Source organism: Ixodes scapularis, unplaced genomic scaffold, assembly GCF_016920785.2.
Source record: "Ixodes scapularis isolate PalLabHiFi unplaced genomic scaffold, ASM1692078v2 PGA_scaffold11__112_contigs__length_91849675, whole genome shotgun sequence".
NCBI lineage: Eukaryota > Metazoa > Arthropoda > Arachnida > Ixodida > Ixodidae > Ixodes > Ixodes scapularis.
The window spans coordinates 64,185,077-64,207,846 of NW_024609837.1; the positions used below are offsets into that span (position 1 = coordinate 64,185,077).

General features: G+C 44.7%; 1 protein-coding gene across 1 annotated transcript in view; it reads left to right on the forward strand.

Annotated features, from left to right (window-relative positions):
• The first annotated feature begins 182 nt into the window (after window positions 1–182).
• The window catches only part of LOC121835036 (ATP-dependent RNA helicase DHX8-like), a 40,047-nt gene continuing 17,459 nt past the window's right edge, over window positions 183–22,770 (forward strand). The window contains exons 1-15 of the mRNA XM_042288948.1: window positions 183–346; window positions 542–627; window positions 1,253–1,417; window positions 1,778–1,851; window positions 1,976–2,041; window positions 2,605–2,860; window positions 3,321–3,419; window positions 4,153–4,263; window positions 8,385–8,576; window positions 9,226–9,310; window positions 9,431–9,531; window positions 18,186–18,333; window positions 19,337–19,518; window positions 20,552–20,746; window positions 21,889–22,074. Coding sequence (XP_042144882.1) covers window positions 253–346; window positions 542–627; window positions 1,253–1,417; window positions 1,778–1,851; window positions 1,976–2,041; window positions 2,605–2,860; window positions 3,321–3,419; window positions 4,153–4,263; window positions 8,385–8,576; window positions 9,226–9,310; window positions 9,431–9,531; window positions 18,186–18,333; window positions 19,337–19,518; window positions 20,552–20,746; window positions 21,889–22,074 — 2,040 coding nt within the window. The 5' untranslated portion in view covers window positions 183–252. The remainder of the gene's footprint in view (window positions 347–541; window positions 628–1,252; window positions 1,418–1,777; window positions 1,852–1,975; window positions 2,042–2,604; window positions 2,861–3,320; window positions 3,420–4,152; window positions 4,264–8,384; window positions 8,577–9,225; window positions 9,311–9,430; window positions 9,532–18,185; window positions 18,334–19,336; window positions 19,519–20,551; window positions 20,747–21,888; window positions 22,075–22,770) is intronic.

A 22,770-nucleotide genomic window follows, 5' to 3' on the forward strand; every position in this document is an offset into this window, starting at 1 on the left:
TCTGCTACTGCTGCCACCTATCCAACAAATTTGGCAAAGTTTCACTATTCGTTGTTCAAGTTGGTCAAGTCGTATGCTGTGGTCAGGTCGAGACTGGAGTCGTGGTTCGTGCGTCAATAAAATGAAGTTCGTCTTGTAAGCTCGAACTCACGGTTTATATAATATAAATACGGTATTTTATTTAGACTCGCTAAGGCACTGGGTTTACTGACAAAATCGCACATTCTTTGGAGCGTTCGACGATCTGTCAACATGGACGAAATCGCCAAGCTTGAGTACCTGTCTCTTGTTTCCAAAATATGCACGGAGTTGGACAACCATCTAGGAATAAACGACAAAGACATGGGTAAGTACGTGTTCCCGAGCTCGTGATCCTTATGGTTATTTCATTTCAATAGCTTGTAGCCTACATGGATTTCTTGGACGACGTGCCTGAGGCTCCTAGCTGTGTACTGTTGTATCACATTTCCGACGACAACCAAGGTGGTAATCTGTGCAGAGGGCGAATTATAAAATCTTGTCTTTCAAATAATACTTTCAGCCGAGTTTATTATTGACCTGGCAGACAAGAACAACACGTTTGAGTCCTTCAAGAAGGCTCTGGAAGAGAACGAGGCGGAGTTTTCGGTAAGTGCGTTTCTCCGTTTTGTCCCCCTAGCATGCAGTTGATCGCACCCGTACTACGCAGCCCTGTTGATAAGTACGCAGACCAAGCCAAACTTCCATAGTCTTTACACTGCGAGAGATTCCCAAGTTTGATGGCATATCATATTGGTTAGATTTCATTTTGCTTGGACATCTTCAGATGTAGAAGTCTTCATGTATTGGATATCATGATGTTGGCTTACATTAACAGAGATCTCAGTAATCATTGGAGTTATCTTCTTAGATGTGGGCATGCCGTTTGCCTCATGATCATTATAACAATGTTGCGAAAATGCGTAAACAAGTTGGAGATCCACATAACACTAGCATCATCCTCTGCCTATAACCGCGTCCTCTTATGCCGGTTACTTCTGAGAATGACAAACAGTGCTTGGCCTGTGTCTGTCTTCCATTTACACATATTTTTCTCATTGCCAGCCTTTGGGGATGACTAAGAAAACTAGCCCGCTTTTTTATTTTAATTCAGAAAGTTATTTATTGGATAAGTATTGGAATTAGCGCTCGGTTGGCATTGGTTAGCCCGAATTATGCTTCTTCAATCACACTAAGACAAATGGCCATTTTAATTATGTTGTGTCCCTTATAGGATTCATTCACGGCAAATCTGCTGCGTATCATTCAGCACATGAGGCCCAAGAAACATACAAGCTCTCTACCTAAAGAAGGTTTTGAAGAAAAGCCCAGGACAGAGCTGGACATCAAGCGCGAGCGTTTCCCATTTCTAGCACTACCGAATGACCCAAAAGCACGGGTAAGTTGCTCGTACTTTTACTATTGTCTTCGACAAGCCTGCAGCAGTAGATCTTTTTGATTCATTGCTTCCTTCAGTTGTGCTCTGTTTCAGTGCCAGCTTGCTACCTTCCATGGTTCTCAGTTTCAGCCAAAGAACTGTCTAAGCCGACACGCTTTCACCGACAGTAGTTCCTCCAAGGGGGCCCTGTCTCCACCTGAATGTAATAAACCTGACAAGTGCTTGTATAACATGAGTGGGGATGCAAGGATGCCAGACACCCATTGGAGCCAACTACCTTTACATTGTCTAAACATACACACAACAAAACTACTTTGCATAACGTGCAATAATACTTGTTGTGACCGATTCTTTTTGCAGACATTACTAGAAGAGGATGTGAAAGTTGCGTCGGATGCCCTCGCAGAACTAGAAGCTCTAGCGCCGGGTGCCAGGTACGTTCCTAGTGTGCGCCCAGGGTGATCAGAAATTCGAAACACGTATTCGTGATTTCTGCAGTTTGTAATTGTGCTCTGTGTATATTTATACGGCTGGATTTGTTTGTGTTGGATTGTGCAGGAAAAAAGACTCAGAAGTGGACAAGTCAAGCAGCAGGACTGAACGATCAAATGACAAGCATAGCAGGTATGCTGTCCCATAGTGAAAACCAGGGTAGGAGGGCTTGCTTTTCGACACTTTTGCAGCCGCAGCCACCAACAGTCAATGGGCGACTGATTTTCAGTATCTTGGCACAGTGTGGAGGGGTGTTAGCTTTACTTTTATCTACATCAGTTACACATCCTGTATTGCAGATGTGATGTTTACATCCTAAGTTTAAATTTCAAATTTTCTAAAATCCACGGTTGGAGGGAGATAGGTTTTGTATTCCTGATCATCCATAGTTGCGTATAAAATTGAACAATGCGCTAAAAACCAAAATATTAGATATCTCGCGAATCATGGCTTCCACCGACGTAAAAACGCCGTGCCTCGCTCCCTGTAAAAACGAGTCTGGATAGAATAGTCTAAACTCTAGACCAGTACGATGACTAGCACAATCGTTCGTCTAAGTCGGCTTCTGTCGTGACCCAAAAATGCAGCGACATTGGCCAGTCATCCTGAGGGGACGTCGACGAGAAGTGTGGATTCACTCAAAAGGTGGTTCGTTTCCAACTGTTGAGAAGTACTCGATTCGGGACAACTTCCAGGTCCTCCAGGCGTCGCAGATCAAAGTCTCGTTCAAGGAGCCCCGTCCACCGGTCATCGAGGCGTCGCTCCAGGTCTCGAACCAAGAGCCCCTACTCCCGGCGCTACTCCAGTCGCCGGTCCCGCAGTCGTAGTCGCGACCGGGACCGCCGCCGATCTCACTCCAAGGATCGGCACCAGGCCTCTGGTAGTGGCAGCAGCAGCAGCCACAAGGACCGCAACGCGCCTCCCGTGTCTCCTGACCCCGTGGTTGGACAGGTGGGTGTGGCGGTTCGTCGGAGGTCGGCAGTTCGAAGACCACGAAGCTTGTGGCTCTTGGTGCATTTTAGTGTGAACTACTCGCTCATTAAGATCCTCCTTGTCCTTTGATATTTGACTTGGAATGTCTCCTTTGAGATCGAAAACAGTACTTGCGTGTCATGGAAAGGTATACTAGCCTAGGTAACATCGTTAAAAGACGGGGAATGTTTCGTATTTCTTTGTATCGTGGTAGTAAAGGCTTCGACGAACCCAGTTAAAATCCCTCTGGAGTGAATGCCAGATTCACTCCAAAGGGCCTTGTTACATAAACAAGCTGCCCAGCTTCCACTAAGACAATTTAAAATTGTATAAGATAACTTGGGAAAAAAAAAAGTAATATTGTTTTCATGCATGCTCTTATAGACAATCAACATTTATATATTAATACTTCGTTGCTTTCTTTTTTTGTGTGTATCAGATCTACAACGGGAAGGTGACCAACATTATGCAGTTTGGCTGTTTCGTTCAGCTGGAAGGTCTACCCAGACGTTGGGAAGGCCTAGTTCATATCTCTCAGGTATGTGCAAATGTTGTATCCATATGTGTGTATTATACTTGGTTTGTTCATGAGTAGTGACCAACACCTCAGATAATGCCTACCATATGTACTATTATTATTTAAGCCCCTTGGTTCTACTTGTAAGCTTGGGAAATGCGAAATTCCGTGCAGTAATGCTCTGGCGACTCAAAATTAAAACTGTCTACTATATCTCAAGCAAATAGACCAAGTGTTGTTTGGCTCTTAGATTGCCTAGAATAACATAAGTTATCAGAGTTTCTAATGTTTACCAGTATTCAAGGAACAGTTGCAGTGTTTTGCACGTTTATTAGTGTTTATTTATTTATTTATTTATTTTTGCTGCTCGCACTCATCATAGTCCCTGTTTAGGGATTGATATTCTCATTAAATAAATAAATAAATAAAAAGCTGGCATTCAACATTGCCTTGTTATACTAGAATGCAATAGTGGTAACTGCTTTTCCTAAGCTCTTTTCGAGTACTATAGTAGTGAAACAATTTAGAAGCGTGGTTTTTAATGACCAGGCCAACCGCATCGTGCATAGATCGGCGTGACATCCAAGCTCGCACACCCTTGAGAATCTGGACCAGTATAGAGGCTGCCAGATCGTAAAAAAGTGTGGCGTTTGCACTCTGCCAAAACAATGTCTTGATTAAGTTTTTATCAAGATAGTTTATTTGATTTTCATCCTTGTCTCGCTGACCTAACAGTGGTTGGTTTGTGTTCCAGTTGCGGAGGGAGGGCCGTATCACCAACGTCGGAGACGTAGTTGCCAGAGGCCAGCGCGTCAAGGTGAAGGTCCTGTCGTTCACGGGACAGAAGACCAGCCTTTCCATGAAGGTATAACCTCTCTTGAATTGTGCCTGGCCTTCGCTTCTGACTGGTCACTGCTTGAAAAGTCAACATCCTAAGGCAGCTGATGCTCTTCACAGTGGTTATGGCACGATTATGTGTTGGTACTGCCCACTCTGAAGCCAACCCGCCAGATCTCTTGCAGGTTTTAAACTCTCTTCCCTACTATGCCCGCAGTTATTTGAATGTGAGAAAATAGGACCTTTTAATGAACTTTAGGAAGTCAGGTAACCCACAGCAGACTCAAAATATACTTTTATGAGGGCTGAATGATGAGTTCTTGGATTCGGCTTTGCTGGTCTGTGGCTATGGACAGGGGTAAAAAAATTTCTACTTTCCCTCTTTTCAAACTGCGGGTCGGCCTTGGAAATGTCTACAATCTTTACGCAGTGCTCGTTGGCACTGGCAAATCAATCTTTTAATGCAGAATGTCTTATGGGGCTGGTTTCAACCTTTTCAGCATTATATTTTGTTATCAAAGAGCGTAAACTGGGGAAAATACCATATATTGCTCGGTTCATATATTCAATTCGTGCCACTCGACCAGCGCACCACTGCACGGTTGTTACCGAAGGTGGGCAGTGAGAACCCCAGCGAAACTAAACCACTTTGCATGCATTGGTATGCATTGAAGTCCAAGCAGTGCAGTTGTGCTGGGTTGACAGCATGAGCTGCTGCGTCGTTAAGTGCTCCAATAGTAATGCGTCGTGTCTCGTGGGGACAAAGTTTCATAGTTTTTCAATTCACCATTGTTTTGTGGGGCAGCGGCAACGGTGGCTCCGTGCCGTACGATGCAAGAAATTTGGTATTTCGATCATGTCTGCCACGCATCGGCACGTCTGACATATCCTACACTGCCACTTTGCGCGCTGCATTTGTTATTGTGCCCGTAACGCCTACCTATGTTAGCACCGATGGGACAAACTGAAAAACCATCCCACACTCGAGGGGATGAAGTACCCGTTTCGTTGGAGGGATGACCTCCAAAGACGTTTTGTCCCTATCGTACGTGTCAGTGATCTTTCTGGACCGGTATGGCTACAGTCTGCACTGATGAAAGATTTGGGCGGTACAAAAAGTGACAAAATGTGAATCTAAGAAAAAACGACATCGATGCTTGGAATCACTAGACAGTCGGCGCTTGAGTGTGGTGGTTTAGGTGGTGTACTTTCTTTTTTTTTCTTTACATAGGGGGTTGCCAGTAGGCAGTAGTAGTAGGTAACTGCAAAACAAAACGGCGGAATTTTTAAAAGATAACTGGCTATGTCTCTATGAAAAAAATGCAGAAATAATAATTTCTTCATTTTGCTCCAATAGTTTATTTTGCTCCACTATATACATCAAATGACTCAGTTTTATTCTTTAAGGTTAAATCAAATATAAATCAGGTGTATATATTATTTAAATCACTTTACCAAGAAAAGTAATATGTTTTTCACTAGTCTTTTTGAGGGAATCTTTTTTTTTTTACACTGAAAACAGTGTAAAAGAAAGATTCAATGTATATTTAATTACATTGTAGGGTGCAGATTAATTCAAAACTGCTTTCTCGATATGAACCACGTCATACTAAAACAAAAGAATCTTGATCTTTTTTTTTTATAAAGCTTTATTGTTTGTAAGGATATCTCCAAAGTATATGTGAAAATACCGAGGAAACAGCTCCTTCCCACCCGATTGTTTTCTATCAGCTTTGTGCACATGGTGCCACTGTTGCCATTGCTTCTGAGGCTGTTGCCAAACAAAGTAGCTTTTTCAGCTGCACCAAAAGTGAAAAGCAAAAGCAGTATTTGATGAAATAAATGTATCGTCTTTGAACTCAAGTACAGTGCGAGAGTTATTGAATGACCGTGACTGTCTTTTGGTTTTAATGTGCACAAGGTGGTGGCATAATTTTATCAAAAAAAGTGGCAGGCTCGTGTAAGACGAAATGTATATACTTACACTGACCGATGTGAGATGAACCTTACATGTGCAGTTAGATCTGTCTGTGCATGTTACTCTCAGTCACTCCCTTTGTCGGTTTGTGTGTGTGTGTGCGCACACATGCACGTTTTGTTTGTATCTTTGCATTCTGATCTGCTTGCATAAGATGCCACGTAATTAATGAAAGAAGTGGAAGATAAAAACAAACTCGCTTCTCCGATTAGTGCAGAAGAGCACCGCATTTTTTTCATGTTCAGCGTGCTATACATTTTTATTTGCCTGATGTTTTTGTTTTATTAAAAACAAGGAAAAAATTACATGAATGGCATCAAATTACAAACAAACAATAATAAACACATGGGTATTTATTGTATTAGTTTTGCAGAAAATTATTTTTGCGTAAAAGGCGGTCTTGTGGAAAGTCATCACAGGGAAATTGATCTTAATTCTCCAACCTGAACTCAATCATTTCACGGTAGATTAGTTTCAGGATAACAATGCCTCGCTGATTTTGCGAAAAAGTGCAGTGGTTGTACCCTCTAGAAGACGGGAATGTTTCTCGTCGGAAGCCAGGCTACAGTGCGATTTATAAATTTATTTCCTGGGATATATAAGAAGCGGAGAACAGCTAGACCTTCTTAGGTCTGCCCCAGCCCTCATGCAACGTCACCCTAACATGTCGGCTCGAAGAGCCTAAGTTCCGTCCGTGCACACTTCCACCGCTATAGCTTTGCACGCTGCTGAACCCGTCTCACTGTCAAACATCAGCTCCTCCACTAGTGGCACTATGTGCGTTTTTCAAAGCGCCCCCTATAGTTCTTGCACGGAGCGTATAGAGTGTCTCTTTTTAAGCTTAGCAGATTTGTTTAAAAATAGCCGTGAAAGCTACACTAATGCGGTTTGTGCAGGTGAGTTATATGGCGAGGGGGACATAGTTTGAGGGCTAATCGTAACAATCAGATGGCCAATTAACTAAAATGTGTCAATTAATGTTTTAATTATTCAAAATAAACATACAATTCGAAGTAGAAACTTGCTGAGCGTCATAGACAAACGCTAAATCAGTCAGTATTAGAAAGACTTGGAGCACGTGAGAAGCACGGTGGAGCGCTAAAGCTACTACTACTCATGCAACAAGAGCAAGGCTACTGCTGCGATAACATCCTTCGTGCTGTCTGTCCACCTCTTATCATAGCCCCAGCCTTGTGCCTCTTGCACAAGTGGCAACTTTAGCGTACTACTGCGCTTTCCATGCACTCAGTCTTCCTTAAAATGACTGATTTAGTGGTTTTTGATGACGCTCATCAAGTTTCTAATTGAAACCACATGTCTATCTTCACTAAATAAAAAGTTAACAAATTTTAGGGAATATTCTACTTACTGTGATGATTAGCCCCCTATATATTATGTCCCTCTGGCCATGTAACTCACGTGCACAAACTGCGTTAGTGTAGCTTTCACGGCTTTTTTTTGAACAAATCTCTTAAAGGACATGTGCAAAGGAAATAAAAGAAATGTTTAAACAGACTGGATGGAAAAAGGATTTCATAAAACAAATTTACAAAGAAAAATAAGTGGAGGTTCTGGGGACTTCAGCGGCGGTGCTGAACAATGCTCCGGTGTATCTTGCAGCGGTGCACTGGTCTACCATGTGACTAGTGGCGGCTCCCGTGGGCGTTAACTGCAAATTCAATTCGTGCTGTAAATATAGCTCTCAAAAATTTTTTTTTTTTCGTTTTATGACATTTTTTTGTTTTATGACATCTTTTTTCCATCCAGGCTGCTTAATTTTTTTTTTCCTTTGTGAATTTTTTTAAGCTTAAAAATAAACACCTTGTATATGTGTATGTGTGAACAGCCTAGGGCAAAACTCACAAACGTAGACATGCATACTGAGCAAATACTCATTCCACAAAAGTTTTTTTGCTTCATACATAAAATTAAGGAGCATGCATTTTTTTGCTTTATTGGTACCGAAGCATTTTATCCGGGGGTGGGGCAAATATTGCGTATTTCAATCGTAATTTGAACAGAACGTTTTTACATTTGCTTCATATTTGATTTTGAACAAAACATTTTCATGTCGGAGTTGGAACGGAATAATTCCGTATTCAATTCAAACTCGAAGCACGATTAGAATATTTTTGGCGTTTGATGCGACGCACTGAAACGCTGTTCCCCAGGACGTGGACCAAGACACGGGGGAAGACCTGAACCCCGTCCGGCGTGCGGGAGACCCGGAGTCTCAGGAGGCGGCCCGCAATCCCGACCGCCCTTGCTCCCTGCCGCTGGTGGCACGCCCCGACGATGATGACGTGGACAACCGGCGGCGGGTCCAGAGGATCTCCTCTCCCGAGAAGTGGGAAATCAAGCAGGTGGGTGGAAAACGCGGCCCCCCCCCCCCCCCGTATTCCTCGTTCTCCGAAATCGTGTTGCTGCGGAGGCGGTGGAGGGAAGGAGGAATTTCTTGACTCGCGCACAAGGGACAGGAATTGCTTCTCGATTTTGAACACTAACTCTATGCCGACGTGCGCTGGTGGCGCGCGACCGAGGTCTTCTGCGTTGGCATCCTCTACCGAGCTGTGAGGGGGCCGTATTGGCGTGTGTGGAAAGGTAGAGAGGATATGGAAGAGGAAAAGTGGAAAGCGCAAAGTGTATGTCAGCCTTTAAGTGAAGGGTGTTTTCCCGCATGCCCAATGCAAATTTTATTTGTGCTCCACTAATGCATTGGCGTGCTTTATGAAGTGTATATTTATTTATCGAATACACATTGATTCATGAGTGCAAAGTATTTTATGTGTGCACGTTTCCAACCTATAACATTTTTCTTGTACTGTATCTTTTGAGACGGGGTGCTGTGCAAGGCGGTACCTCGACCTCACACCGCAAGATCACTCTTTTTGAACTGCCTTATTCGGCATTTTTTCTCGCACACCGAAACTGAAACCACATAACAAGTATACTTTGGCTCAGCTGGGGTAGTGCATGGGACACTGATGCCTCGCTTTTCATTGTATGTTTCAGATGCTTTCTGCAAATTGCATTGACAAGTCGGAGCTTCCAGACTTTGATGAGTCAACCGGTATACTACCCAAAGAAGATGATGATGGTGCGTAATTTAAGCTCTTCATAGTTTATACCTATACTTAGTCGTGTCTCCTGTTTAATTAAGGAGTCTGAAGGTTTAGCTGTAGGAAACCTAGAGTCTAACCTGGTTCTTGCCTTGCAGAGGAGGATCTAGAAATTGAACTGGTTGAGGAAGAACCGCCATTCCTGAGAGGCCATGGAAGATCCAACTTGCAAGACCTGAGTCCGGTCAGGATAGTCAAGGTACGTTGTCAATAATGTGCCTGTCATACAGTAGGCTCGTGACAGTTCTAACTTGGATATTTTATACTTCTGGTGAATTTAAACAAATTTCAATATTTTGGTTGTCCCGCTATGCTTTCAATGTATTCGTAAGCCGCTTAATTTGAAGAGCGGTTTCGTGTCATTCATACTTTTTGTGCTTGCGGCCCCATAGAGTGTGCTTCTTTCCGAATACTGGTGCACTGCAGAGAAGCATTACCTCTGGAGCTTTCTTCCGCGGGTGTTGCTTCTCTTCAGTGCACCTGTGCTCTCGGTGAGAAGCGCATTCAACGGTGCTCAAGCAGGGCACACATGAGCTATGAAAACGGGCACCACGCGGAAATTTCCAAAGTAACTTGCGCAGACGCTGTGACGTGACGGCATGGCATAGGTCCACGTCACAACATCCGCACAAGTTATGAAAACTGCTGCGTGGTGCCTTTTTTCATCGCTCATGTGTCCCCTGCTTGAAGGGGTACTCCGGCGATTTCTTCATGGTCCCCGATTTGCTTGAAATTTTGCTAAACTCGCCAAACAACATCGCCAAAATAGTCTCCCAAATATTAGGTCAAATTAATTTTTTTTCACGAAGTTATTGAATTTACAGTTTTGGTCCTCACCGTGTTTTTCAAACTGAAAGTCTCTACTGGCAACAACGAAAAAGTGACGTCACTGGAAGTGCAGGGGTTCACTCTTTGGACTGTAGAATTTGTTCCCAACTGATTCGAAGCAGTTTCATGGTGTCAAATGAATGCTTTGGAAGCTCGCTCCAGTCCCCGTGCTCCAGCGCGGAACAAATGATTGGCATATTCTATTTTATAGACTGCTTGCTCAACTGGCAAGCTTGCCTTCCACTGACGTCACGGCACTGAAAAGTGTGGGTATAGACGCTTTGCAGCAGCTGTGCATGGGCGCCGCCATAACTGACCTTCAGTTTTTGTTTCCCCTTATTACGTTTACTTCACTTCATTATTACCATAGCAGGCTAGGTCATTGCCATCCTAGATTTTATTCTGTCTTTCTCCCCAGCATTGGCCTTTGTGGAGGCTCGTCCACAAAGGTTTCAGTGGCTCGGTATCTCGGTAAAACAAGAGAAGGTCAGCAATGGCGGCTGTATTTTGGCGCGTGTGCAAAGCGTCTATATTTGGATGTTGGTTTTTGCATCATTTTCATTTTCCGATTTCGTAATAACTATTATGAATTTCGTTATACTAAATAGCATACCGGAAAGGGTAAAGGCTGGGGAGTCAGAAAATATAGCTACCGTAAAATCCTGAATTAACGCCCCCCTTTTCGCCGTAGATAATTGGCAAAAAAAGTGGGGTGGGCGATCTTTCAGTATTTAATAACCAAAATCACAAACAAAAATCGAGTAACGCGTGCGCCAAAGCAGCGTGGGTTTTTATTTCCCTAGCTCTCATCGCTGAAACCGTCAAATGACACATCGCTTTCGCTATCCAAGATTAAATCGCCTCGTCAATGAGGCTCTCGGGATCCTCGGGTCCATTGGTTACCAAAGCCAAACGGTCGTTGAGCTCGCCGTCCTCGGAACCATCGAGCCTTGTGGATATTCCGCACCGTTTGAACGAACTCCGCACGGTATCCTCGGAGACGGAGGCCCACGCCTGAGCCACGAAGTCCACAACCTCTTGACGCGACGGCTTGCGAAGGTTGCCCTTTGGGGTCACCGAACCTTTCCGGAAGAACGATGCCCAAATTCCACGCAGCGCGTCCTTGAAGGGCTTCATCCATGAGACGTCCGCGGGTTGCAAAATGGACGTGCAACCGCCCGGTATCAAGACGACGTCGGTGTCTTTTGCGTCGAGCGCTTCTCGGGCCGCCTCTGTCTTGTGTATGGGTGCTTGGTCCAGTATGAGCAGTCTCCTCACGTCGTCGGCGTTCGGGCCCCAAACTCTCCTAGTCCACTCCAGTAGGACGGGAGAGGTCATCCAACCGTTCTTGGAAGAAGTAACTCGCACATTTGCTGCAAGTACAACAAGTATAACATGAAATAACAGTTCGGGCCCCAAACGCACATTACACATGCTACGCCGATGAGTGAAGATATGCGAACTGCCCGATTTTATGGCCGAGCGCCGAAGCACGCGCAAGTGAGTAAGCTTCGGAAAGCCAGCAAGTCACACGCCAACTGCTCGTGCGCTCAAGATGGCGCCGGCCAGAACGGCTACGCCATCTTTCGGAAATGGGGTGATACAAAACAAAACGGGCTGTGGTGTTTTGTCAATGGATGACGCAACAGTCGCTCTATTTAAAAAAAAAAAAAAAATGCTGTCAGCCTTATTTTTACGTATTTCTAAGGCTTTGTTTCGACATTTATACCCTGAATGGTGATTAATTACAACATACCTGGACTACTCTGGGGGGAATCCGGCCGGTTGGCTCCTTCAGTACGATCAAAGCAGGTAGCTTGATGCCCGCTGCCGTCGCGCACAAGGCCACCGTCATCCCTCGCCGAGTACAGCCGGTGTTGGCGATGCGAATACTCGACTCGCCGACAGCATTGTTTGTTCTCGCAGCAGGGCAATTCATCCGGACCATAGTCTGATCCATGTTGGCTATGTTGTAGTCCGAGTAGTTGTGCTCCAGGCGCAGAGTTGACACAGCCTTTCGGAACACCATAATTGCTTCAACGTAGTCGGCAGGCAGCTTTTGACTTTCGTTGGTCCCCACCCGCATAGACACATTAAATCGCTTCTTTCAGTTAGCTATGTACTGGCATGACGCTTGGAAGTTTCCTAGGCCCATCTGTTCTGCCAGTTTCCGCGCATGCTCTTGAAGCAGGCGATTGCTGACTGCTCGACCGGCGGATCTCTCAGTCTCCAGGAAGTCCATCAGTGCGTCGTCGATTTCTTCACTAAAAACGGGTCGTCCCCTACCTATTGCTCTCTTCAACTTGTTCGTTCCATGGCATTGTTGTAGAAGTACTTGGTAGCTCGTATTCCATTCCCGTACACGCTTCCGGTCAACTTCGAAATGGCGCGCAGTCTTGCTCACGTTAGCTCCGTTCTTCCGGTGCCATTCCACGACTTCCACTTTCTTCTGGGTGGTATAGCTGGACCTCATCCCGAGTATACACAAGAAACGTCTTCACAGTTTGCTGGTCGAACGATTTTCTGGGGTTCTCGGGCGATCTGACGACAACCACTAAGTGACCTTCAACGCTTTCCTGATGTCATTCAATAAGTGACCTTGACCGCTTTCCGGGTTCCTTCCGTTATCTTATCTCCCTTATTGTGTGTGGCCTCTTCTTTTTGTGAAGGGAATCCTAGGCTTTCCAAACCTTCTCCCCTACCCTCCGGCACCTTTCTCAACCTTCGGGCATCGCTATTTTTGGAAGGTGGGCGACCTATCAGTATTCGAGGGAAACACGTGTTCGAACATAAAAGCAGAGTGGGCGATCTATCGAGTGTGGGCGCTATTTCAGGATTTTACGGTAGTTGAGGTAACTAAAAAAATCGCCGAAGTACCCCTTTAATAGTCCACAATTGACAACCTCTTGGCTTGATGAACAAACTTAATTTTGCTTCGAGTTGTCATATGCTGTTTCTACAGTCCACGATAAACAACATTTTTGAGAGATAAATAAACTTATGTCATATATTTTACAAATATTTCATGTGTGGCACACCTGCTTATGATCAGTAGGCCTGTATGGAGGAAATCATCAAACATCTGCTTTGTACGTGTAGCCATACATATGGCAAATCATACTTTCATTGTGCATCATATTTAGATACATTTCTGATAATTCAAACTTCTGGTAATTCAAACAAAATTTGTGACTTCCTGGATTTAGTTGCATCCACTGGCTTCCTGTTGGATTTAGTATTTGCACCCACTGGATATTGTCACAAATGGCAACTGATGAGGTGACGATGGTGGCGTAGTAGCGGGATAGAGTTCTGGGGGCGAGACTGATTCCGACTGGCCATGCGGAGCCCCTTATGGGTGATTCCACGTCAATTCATGCAATGATGGTCCGGGTCATATTTTAGATATTTTTGTTAAAAATATATATGAAAGCCATGTTTTTGGGAGGAACATTCAGCTAGATATGAAGGCCGTAACAATTTTTTTCGCTGAGATATAAAATAGAGAAGCTTAAGGCGTGGAAATTGAGAAGATTTCACAATGCTACTTTGCACAGTCGTCATTTCCTTATCGAACCTTTCGCGGCACCATAACTTTTAGAGCGTAGCTCTTAGGGGCCCGTTTCCGGCTTGAGCGGCGTCGGCGTAATCGCGAGGTCACGTGACCCCCGAGGTCACGTGACCCACCCAGGTCACGTGACACCCCTAGGTCACGTGACCCCCTTAGGTCACGTGACCCCCAGAAGTCACGTGACCCCCTTGAGGTCACGTGACCCCCAGAAGTCACGTGACCGCCTTGAGGTCACGTGACCCCCTAAGGTCATGTGACCCTTCAGGTCACGTGATCCCCTGAGGTCACGTGACCCCCTGAAGTCACGTGACCCCCTTGAGGTCACGTGACCTCAAGGAGTCACCTATCCCTCAGTACGCTTCCATCTTCCCCCTCAAGAGCTGCGCTCTAACCGGCGTTACAGGGAATTGAAAACGGCTTCCATTTTTTTTAATAGGTTTTACAAAGGTTATACAACACATACATAAAAAATTAAAAATATCCAATATTTCAAAAATATTGAAATATATAAAATATTTCAATGCAAACAAAAATATCAAACATGGCACAAAAACGCGTTTTAGAGACATATTCACAATTTTTTTGCAAATAAACCATCTTTCATAATACTTCACAAAACATATCAAAATGCGCGTATTTAAATATTCTTTACGAATATATAAATATAATATGCCCACCCTTAAACATATTTTTGTTATCAACGCGGAAATTCGGCTGATTTCTCAAAATGTGGTAAGATTGGGCGTCGATATTTAAAAAACTCCATCTTTTATTTTCTTTAAACTCCCCTTGGCACTTTGCAGTGACTTGAACTAACCTGTGATGGCAAAAGATTGAGTAACATATGACCTCCAAGCGGGAAAAGCTACGACAAACCTTCACTCGGAGCGAGCCGACGTCTTCGTCATAGCGGCTTTGCCGCACAGCACCAAACGTTTTGAGCGTTAGTTATGGCATGTATTTTATATTATTAAAATTCTTTTTTTCATAAGGGCTGAGTATTAGTGACACGAAAATGGACTTTGAGCTGGAATACCATTAATTAGCTTACAATTCACAGGAACGAAACGGCCCCACTGTGCAAATTCGCTAACTATGCATAGATAAGCTTAAAACTCTCAGTTATGCGAGTGGCCATGTATACATCCGGCCTCTCGGCATATGATGACTTCCACAGATGAGAAGCCCGGATTCCTCTCACAGGTTTTATGGTGGTCCACTCTACTTGCTTTACCGCACGAAACTCTCGAACCCGTTCCACAGACAGGTGGAACATGCAGACATTTGTTACTTTTTTACGTAGCACTTCCACAAAGTCTTTAGCGGTGGCAATCGTTGAGATGAGCGAAGATCTCAACTTGGTGAGCGTTGGTTCTTCCACCTACTTCATCACAAGCGCTTTCTCCGTGTCCACTGGCTGAAAAGATCCATCTTGCCGAAGAGTGCGGCTTCCGAGACAATTCGTGGAATTGGAAGCGATTCTTGAAATGCGCCGCCGCTCCGTCTGATACAAAAATTATTTCAAAAAAGACTGGGAAATGAACATTAACATACTCTTTTATGGCCTATGGGGCTAGAAGAGCGTGAGCTGTGTCATGTTTCGTGTACCATCGGTGACAACGGCAAAGCTTTGCGTGCCTTGCGTGGACGTAACCACACTTGTGGAGAGAGACACTTGAGTTTTTTTTCAATGAAAACTCTGCACTTCGGTTGGAAAGAGTACTGTCCATTTTTCCGGAAAATCGAAGTGGAACATCACTGCCTTGGGTGGTAAGGCGGTTCTTGTGTCATGTATCAGGCTTCGTTCAAGGTCAAGGATGTAAGAATGCCTCATATACTTTTCGCTCTCCTATTGCCGCAGGAAGGCAGAAGTGCCCATAACCTTTTTGACGAGTTCGCCAGCGTCCCATAACGCGAAACAGATCTCTTGGTCTTCGTCGAGATGAAACGACTGCAGCGAGATGCTCTGCGTTTTTGGGCACTTTTCGCAACGGCGCAGAAAGCAATCGTTCTGTGGAGCGCAGAAGAGGTAGATGCGCTTGAGGTCGTCTTCAGTAAATGTCTTCTTTGGGGCATTTGTTATTGCCGTTAAAAGCAACTGAAAATTGACGCAATATATGCATGCGCACACCTCGTGCTCGGGACTTTTTTTTTTACCCATTTTGGTCGTAGGGAATAAAATTTGGAGATGCCTAGTTCGGGTTGGGGATGGTCCTTCCTAAACAGCTGGTAAGCTTCCTTAATAGAGGGGGTCATAAACCTTTTTCCGACTTTGAACATGTCGTTGATCATGGCTTTGACGACGTCCTTTTTGTCGGGGCTTTGAACAGAGCATGCGAGGTCGTCGCGTGTGTAGTACTCAATTGCAACCCCCACGTCTTCGGCATTCGCCTTTTTCCCCATGTAGGGATCAGGGGTTGCCCAAACACCACCTTTGCGCTTCAGTTTTCATGTTTGATCAATCATGTAGGCAGTCGCACCCGACACCAGACGCAATATTGTTTTCTTCAGGATGATTGGTGGCAGAAGCACGTACAATCGCTTGCGTTCCTGGTGGGAACTACATGCCTTCAGCACTTCGCAAAACGCGTCAAACCACTCTGCGCAGTGCTCACAACTGTCTTCGAGTTCGAGAGTTTCGTGCGGTGAAGCAAGCAACGTGAACCACCGTAAAACCTGTCAAAGAAATCCAGGAAACTCATCTCTGAAAGTCATCATATGCCGAGAGGCCAGATGTATACATGGCCACTTGCGCAACTGAGAGTTTTAAGCTTATGTATGATGCATAGGTAGCGAATTTGCAGAGTGGGGCCGTTTTATTCCTGTGAATTGTAAGCTAATTAATGGCATTCCAGCTCAAAGCTCCTTTTCACGTCACTAATACTCACTGCGTATAAAAAAAGAATTTTAATAATATAAAATACATGCCATAACTAACGCCCAAACGTTTGGTGCTGTGCGGCAAAGCTGCTATGACGAAGACGTCGGCTCGCTCCGAGTGAAGGTTTGTCGTAGCTTTTCCCGCTTGGAGGTCATATGTTACTCAATCTTTTGCCATCACAGGTTAGTTCAAGTCACTGCAAAGTGCCAAGGGGAGTTTAAAGAAAATAAAAGATGGAGTTTTTTAAATATCGACGCCCAATCTTGCCACATTTCGAGAAATCAGCCGAATTTCCGCGTTGATAACAAAAATATGTTTAAGGGTGGGCATATTATATTTATATATTCGTAAAGAATATTTAAATACGCGCATTTTGATATGTTTTGTGAAGTATTATGAAAGATGGTTTATTTGCAAAAAAATTGTGAATATGTCTCTAAAACACGTTTTTGTGCCATGTTTGATATTTTTGTTTGCATTGAAATATTTTATGTATATTTTTAATTTTTTATGTATGTGTTGTATAACCTTTGTAAAACCTATTAAAAAAGTTATGGTGCTGTGAAAGGTTCGATAAGGAAATGACGACTGTGCAAAGTAGCATTGTGAAATCTTCTCAATTTCCATGCCTTAAGCTTCTCTATTTTATTTCTCAGCGAAAAAAATTGTTACGGCGTTCATATTTAGCTGAATGTTCCTCCCAAGAACATGGCTTTCATATATATTTTTAACAAAAATATCTAAATTATGACCCGGACCATCATTGCATGAACTGACGTGGAATCACCCTTATGTACACGCGTGGGTTTCTGGAACGATCGGCATAGATTATTCAGAACATTCAAACCTCAAACAAGCAACAGGGTTCTCAAATTAACCAGAATGCAACATTTACTAAAATAACTAAAAGGTACTTCTGCTCTCAGGAACCGAACCTCGGCCCCTTGCATGGTAGCCAAGCACTATAACCATTCAGCCACGGATGCGCTTGCTCCGAGATGCACATGGCAATATTTCACAGCTATACTTTCTGGTGTTTTCTTAAATGGTTAGCTTGTAAAAATACCAGCAAAATTTTTAGTTTTATAGTGTTCAAAGAACATAGTGTACAGGTGGAAGAAACAGGCATTTATATTTTTGCTGTGTAGACTCCTTGCTACCTACTTACCAAGTCCTTGGCTGGGCCAAAGAGTTTTCTTACCGCACAGCAACCACAAATGGCCACTGCACAAGTGCTCTGTTCCTGCATCATGTGTAAACACAGAAGCAAGAAAGAATCCATGCTACCAAGCAATATGAATACAGCAGTATTTATTATGGTACAAATGCTGAAACAATGCTTGTCAGAGCTTCAAAGCACCCTATCAGACAATTTTGTTGTCATGGTACATAGAAAAATATTAAGAGAACAAATATACTGCCAATTGCCATTTTTATTTGTATTTATTTGACTTTACGGCTCAATTTTGGTATGTGTCTTTATTTATTAATGCGCTGGTTTGGGTGTCATCAAGCGGCCAGTGCAGCAATGACTCCGAAGTGTTGCAATTTCTATCGTGCTTTCCAATTGCAGAATCCTGACGGCTCCCTTGCACAAGCAGCCATGATGCAGTCTGCCCTAGCAAAAGAACGTAGGGAGCAGAAGCAGCAGCAAAGAGAAGCAGAGATGGATTCGATTCCAGCTGGCCTGAACAAGCACTGGATTGACCCCATGCCTGATGGTAAGGAGCAATATCTAAAAACCTCGTCCCTTATCATTGCAACTTTTCGTCTGATGTGGGCTTCCTTCAGCCTGACCTTGCATCGATGGCCACCTTTTTACATTAAGTAAAAAACAAAGCAGTGAACTAAGCCCATGGTCGTGGTCTTTGTATAGGAGGTACTTACATGCTGTCATCACCATGAGCTGTGGATAAACCAACTTATGGTCTTTCATGAACAGCAGCATTGGCAGTGAGTCTGGCTTTCGCTTGCTGTCAGCACAAGCTCAGCAGCGAACCATGCAGCCATGACTGCCAGCGAATACTCCCTATTGAGTGATATCTTGGTTAATTGAGCCAGTTCTTGAAGCACATTGAGCTATAGTTCTACTACTGGAAGTTAGTGGAATCGGAATGGCCTCGCATAGCAGAACATGGCTTTGAGACAAAATGTATAAAGTGGAGAAATGTGATTGGGCCTGTTCTCGCAGACAGTGCGGAAATATTTGGGGAATTCTTCATCTTTTTGTTGTTCAAAATGTAGGTTAAGGAAAAAGACAAGTCGTTGGTTTTTCCAGGTCAGCTAATTAATGGCAGTCTATTGGGTATGGTAATACTGGTTGGCATGTAAAATAATCTTCGACATTAAACTGACCATGCCTGAATTGATGTGTATTGCTCCGGGACCTTCGAATCTCCTAAATAAAAAATAAGCTTAATGCACGACTGAGTGCTCCCTAGTAGACAGCTGCCACAGAGACATTTGGAGGTCTGTCACATTCAAGCAACATAACAGATGGTTCTGGAAAAGGTGGCTGCTGAGCGTGGGTGCTGATCACGAGCTTTCACTGTGCTTTTGTAAGATGCTTTCCAGACCATCAAGATTGTTGGTCTTAGCAGCCTACAAATAGGAGCTCGTTTCAAGCACGTGCTTTGAACGGCGCACTCACATAGGGCACGCCACGAACACTTCCCGTAGCGTGTGCAACATCACATTAATTGCGCAACCTGTCACGTCACGCAGCGGACGGCCGCACCCTGGCCGCCAACATGCGCGGCATCGGGATGATGACCCAGGAGTTGCCCGAGTGGAAGAAGCACGTAACGGGAGGGGCCAAGGCGTCTTATGGCAAGAAGACCCAGATGACCATCCTGGAACAGAGGCAGTCCCTACCCATCTACAAGCTGAAGGACGAATTGGTCAAGGTATGCACCCGATTCATCCACCACCGTCGTCGAACTGTCGCTAACGTCTATGCTTCGTTCATTCTAAGCCGATTGTGGGGCAGAGGCTATGAGCTCGTTAAACCGGTCGTACATTCATCTCTCGCCATGTGGTCCCACTTTCTCCGCTTGTGCGGAGAGAGGGAGGTCGGGTGACGGAAGGGAGGCGTTTGATAGGTCCGGCGAGTTTGTAACTCGAGCCACATTTTTCCTCGGTTCCGCTTTGCCTCGAAGCAGCCGAGGCGGCAGGGAAAATCTGTTGATTGAGAAATACCGTATTTACTCGAATGTAACGCGAGTTTTTTTCAAATTTCCCTTACCTAATTTGGGGGTTCGCGTTATAATCGAAACGCCTCAAAATTTGCCTTGGCGGTGTTGCAGCACAGGCTCTTTAAAATGGCTACGACAAATCTCACGATCTTTCAATCTTGTGCTGGCAACATATACACGCTGGAAACAGCCAATCCAATCCTATTCTTGTTTGCGACTCGTTGCGCCCATGTTAGGGTTACGGGTTACCTTCAGAATGCTTTCTCTTTCTGTTAGGGTTACCGAACCCATATGCCCGTGTTGTCCGTGTTTTGTGAGCTGCTGCTACGTGCTTCCGCGACTGGACTCTCGAGCAAATGGCGACGCGACGAGCTCAGTACGACGCCCGCTTTAAAAGAAGTGCAATTATGATGGCTGAGGAAATCGGAAACTCTGCCGCGGCTCGACGGGTAGATGTGACAGAATCGACTGTCCGTGGGTGGAGGCTCCAGCGTGAAGTGCTCTTCAAGTGTGAGCCTGGCCGAAAAGGCTTCCGCGGACCACGTTGTAATACTTTTTAAAGTACTATTTTCCCCTCACTTAACTCGCGTTACATTCGTGTTCTTTTTTCTTTTTTTTTTTGCGCTGTGAAAAGTCACCCCTCGCGTCACAATCGTGGTCGCGTTACATTCGAGTAAATACGGTACTTTCGTTGCCCGTAAAAACGGAAATTGTGCAATCTCAGCTGCGTTTTGTGTCGTGGCAGGCTGTGACGGACAACCAGATTCTGATCGTGATTGGAGAAACTGGGTCCGGCAAGACCACCCAGATCACCCAGTACCTCGCCGAGGCCGGCTTCACCACCCGGGGCAAGATTGGCTGCACCCAGCCCAGACGTGTGGCGGCCATGTCGGTGGCCAAGAGGGTTGCCGAGGAGTTTGGCTGCCGGCTCGGACAGGAGGCAAGACCCCGAACGCGGTTCACTGAACGGTTACCTGGTTCACTGAACAGTTACCCGGTTCATCGTACAGTTACCACAGTTACCACATTAGGGATGACTGAAACATAGGTCAAGGTTATATGAGCACTGCAGCTTCATAATGGCTGTTTTGCTTATATGACCTAGACATCGGGATATTGCGTGAAAACCCTGGGTCATGTGACACTCCCCGATGTCACGTGACATGACGTCAGAATGTCATCTGACGTCATAATATTACAACATCATGATGCCATGTAACACTTGAGATCACGTGACACCGTAATGCTGCGTGATGTCATGGTCACGTGACCTCATGACATTATAGGATGTTACACACACGCACAGCATGTGCCCAGCCGGTCCGCAGCACACCCCGTGTGTCTCTGTGTTCGTCAGACATAATCAAGATGTGCCTACATTTTACTCACATCAGTGGAAGCTGGCTCAGATGCACTAAAATTACTGGCATTCTTTATTGACCTCTTAGCTACTAATCACAAACGTTGCCTGTATCATTCATTGTGGACCAGAAAACCCGACCACCAGTGTGGCTCATGTTTCGAAGCTTGTTTCGTGTGCTCTCTGATGGATGGCGGTGCTACCACTATTGTCCTGCCTCCACTTATTTTGTTTTTAGTTCCAAATTTTATCAAAAATAAGCTCTATATCAACAAAAAAAAGAAAGAAAGACCTTCAGTGCAGCAAAAGTTGCTCTGGCCTCAATGCAGAGGTTGACTTTAACTGATAAAGAGATACAGAAACTTTTATTTGAAAGTAGTGAGTGTTCCACCATTTCCAACGACAAGTCGTGCCATCTCTCCAATGACTTGGCAATTTGACCAAACATTCACTCGATCTCAGGATGTTGTTTGTTGCTCTCCACCTTCCCGAATGCTTCCAGCAGTACCACGCAGTGAAGAACTATTAAATGGACACATCAGGTGGCAAGGAATTACTAGTGAGAGCAACAAACAACATCTGGAGGACGAATGAATGTTTCCTTTAATTTTCATACAAATTGCCAATTTTAAATTAATTTGCTTGGTACGTTTAACGAAGAAAAAAAAAGAAATAGCATGCAATGGGTTAATGGCTTGTGCGTCTTTGTTAATTTGAAACAGGTTGGCTATACAATCCGTTTCGAAGACTGCACAAGCCCGGAGACGCTCATCAAGTACATGACAGACGGCATGTTGCTGCGAGAGTGCCTGATTGACCTGGACCTGCTGTCCTACTCCATCATCATGCTGGACGAAGCCCACGAGAGGACCATACACACGGACGTCCTTTTCGGTCTCCTCAAAAATGTTTGTGCCACAGTTCCTAGCTCTGCAGCAACTGTCTTGCGGATTCCCTTTTGGTGGGCCCAAATTCTGGCCAATGTGCCCGTAATTCAACAGAGTTATAAGCGCCGTGTAACTGAATTGCAAGCTAGAGAACCCAAGTTTCATGTTTTCCAGCGTATAAGTCGCAGTTTTTACTTAAAACTTCCGTCGGTGCGACTTATGTCTTCTTTTCTTATGAATATGGACCTTAGCTGTGCACGCAAGATGTAGTCTGTATCGGTGTTTACAACAAAGGAAATACATCAGGGCACCCACTGATGGCCTGGGTGTTCCGGCGGTCCTAAGGCGGGCCTAGATCCGTCGGATGTAGGCTTCTGATACCACGGATCGACTTTCTTCTGTCATCTGCGCCTGGTAGTAGGGTGACTTTCTGTGGAAGCGATGGCCGGCACATGAAAACAAATTTCCTGCAAGGATGATATTTCTTGTTCGATTCATTGACGAGAATACCGAGTCTGGCTCCTGCTTGCGTACATCTCTCGATCACATACGCATATGTGGGCTTCCAAATGCAATTTCACCGCGCCAACCGTACAAAGACATTCGACTTGCATACCGATTTTTTTCGTGAAAACAGCTATTTATAGGGGGTGCAACTTATAGACCAGAAACTATGGTAGTCTAGATTAAATGGTTACTTTGCAACGAGTGTGCCGC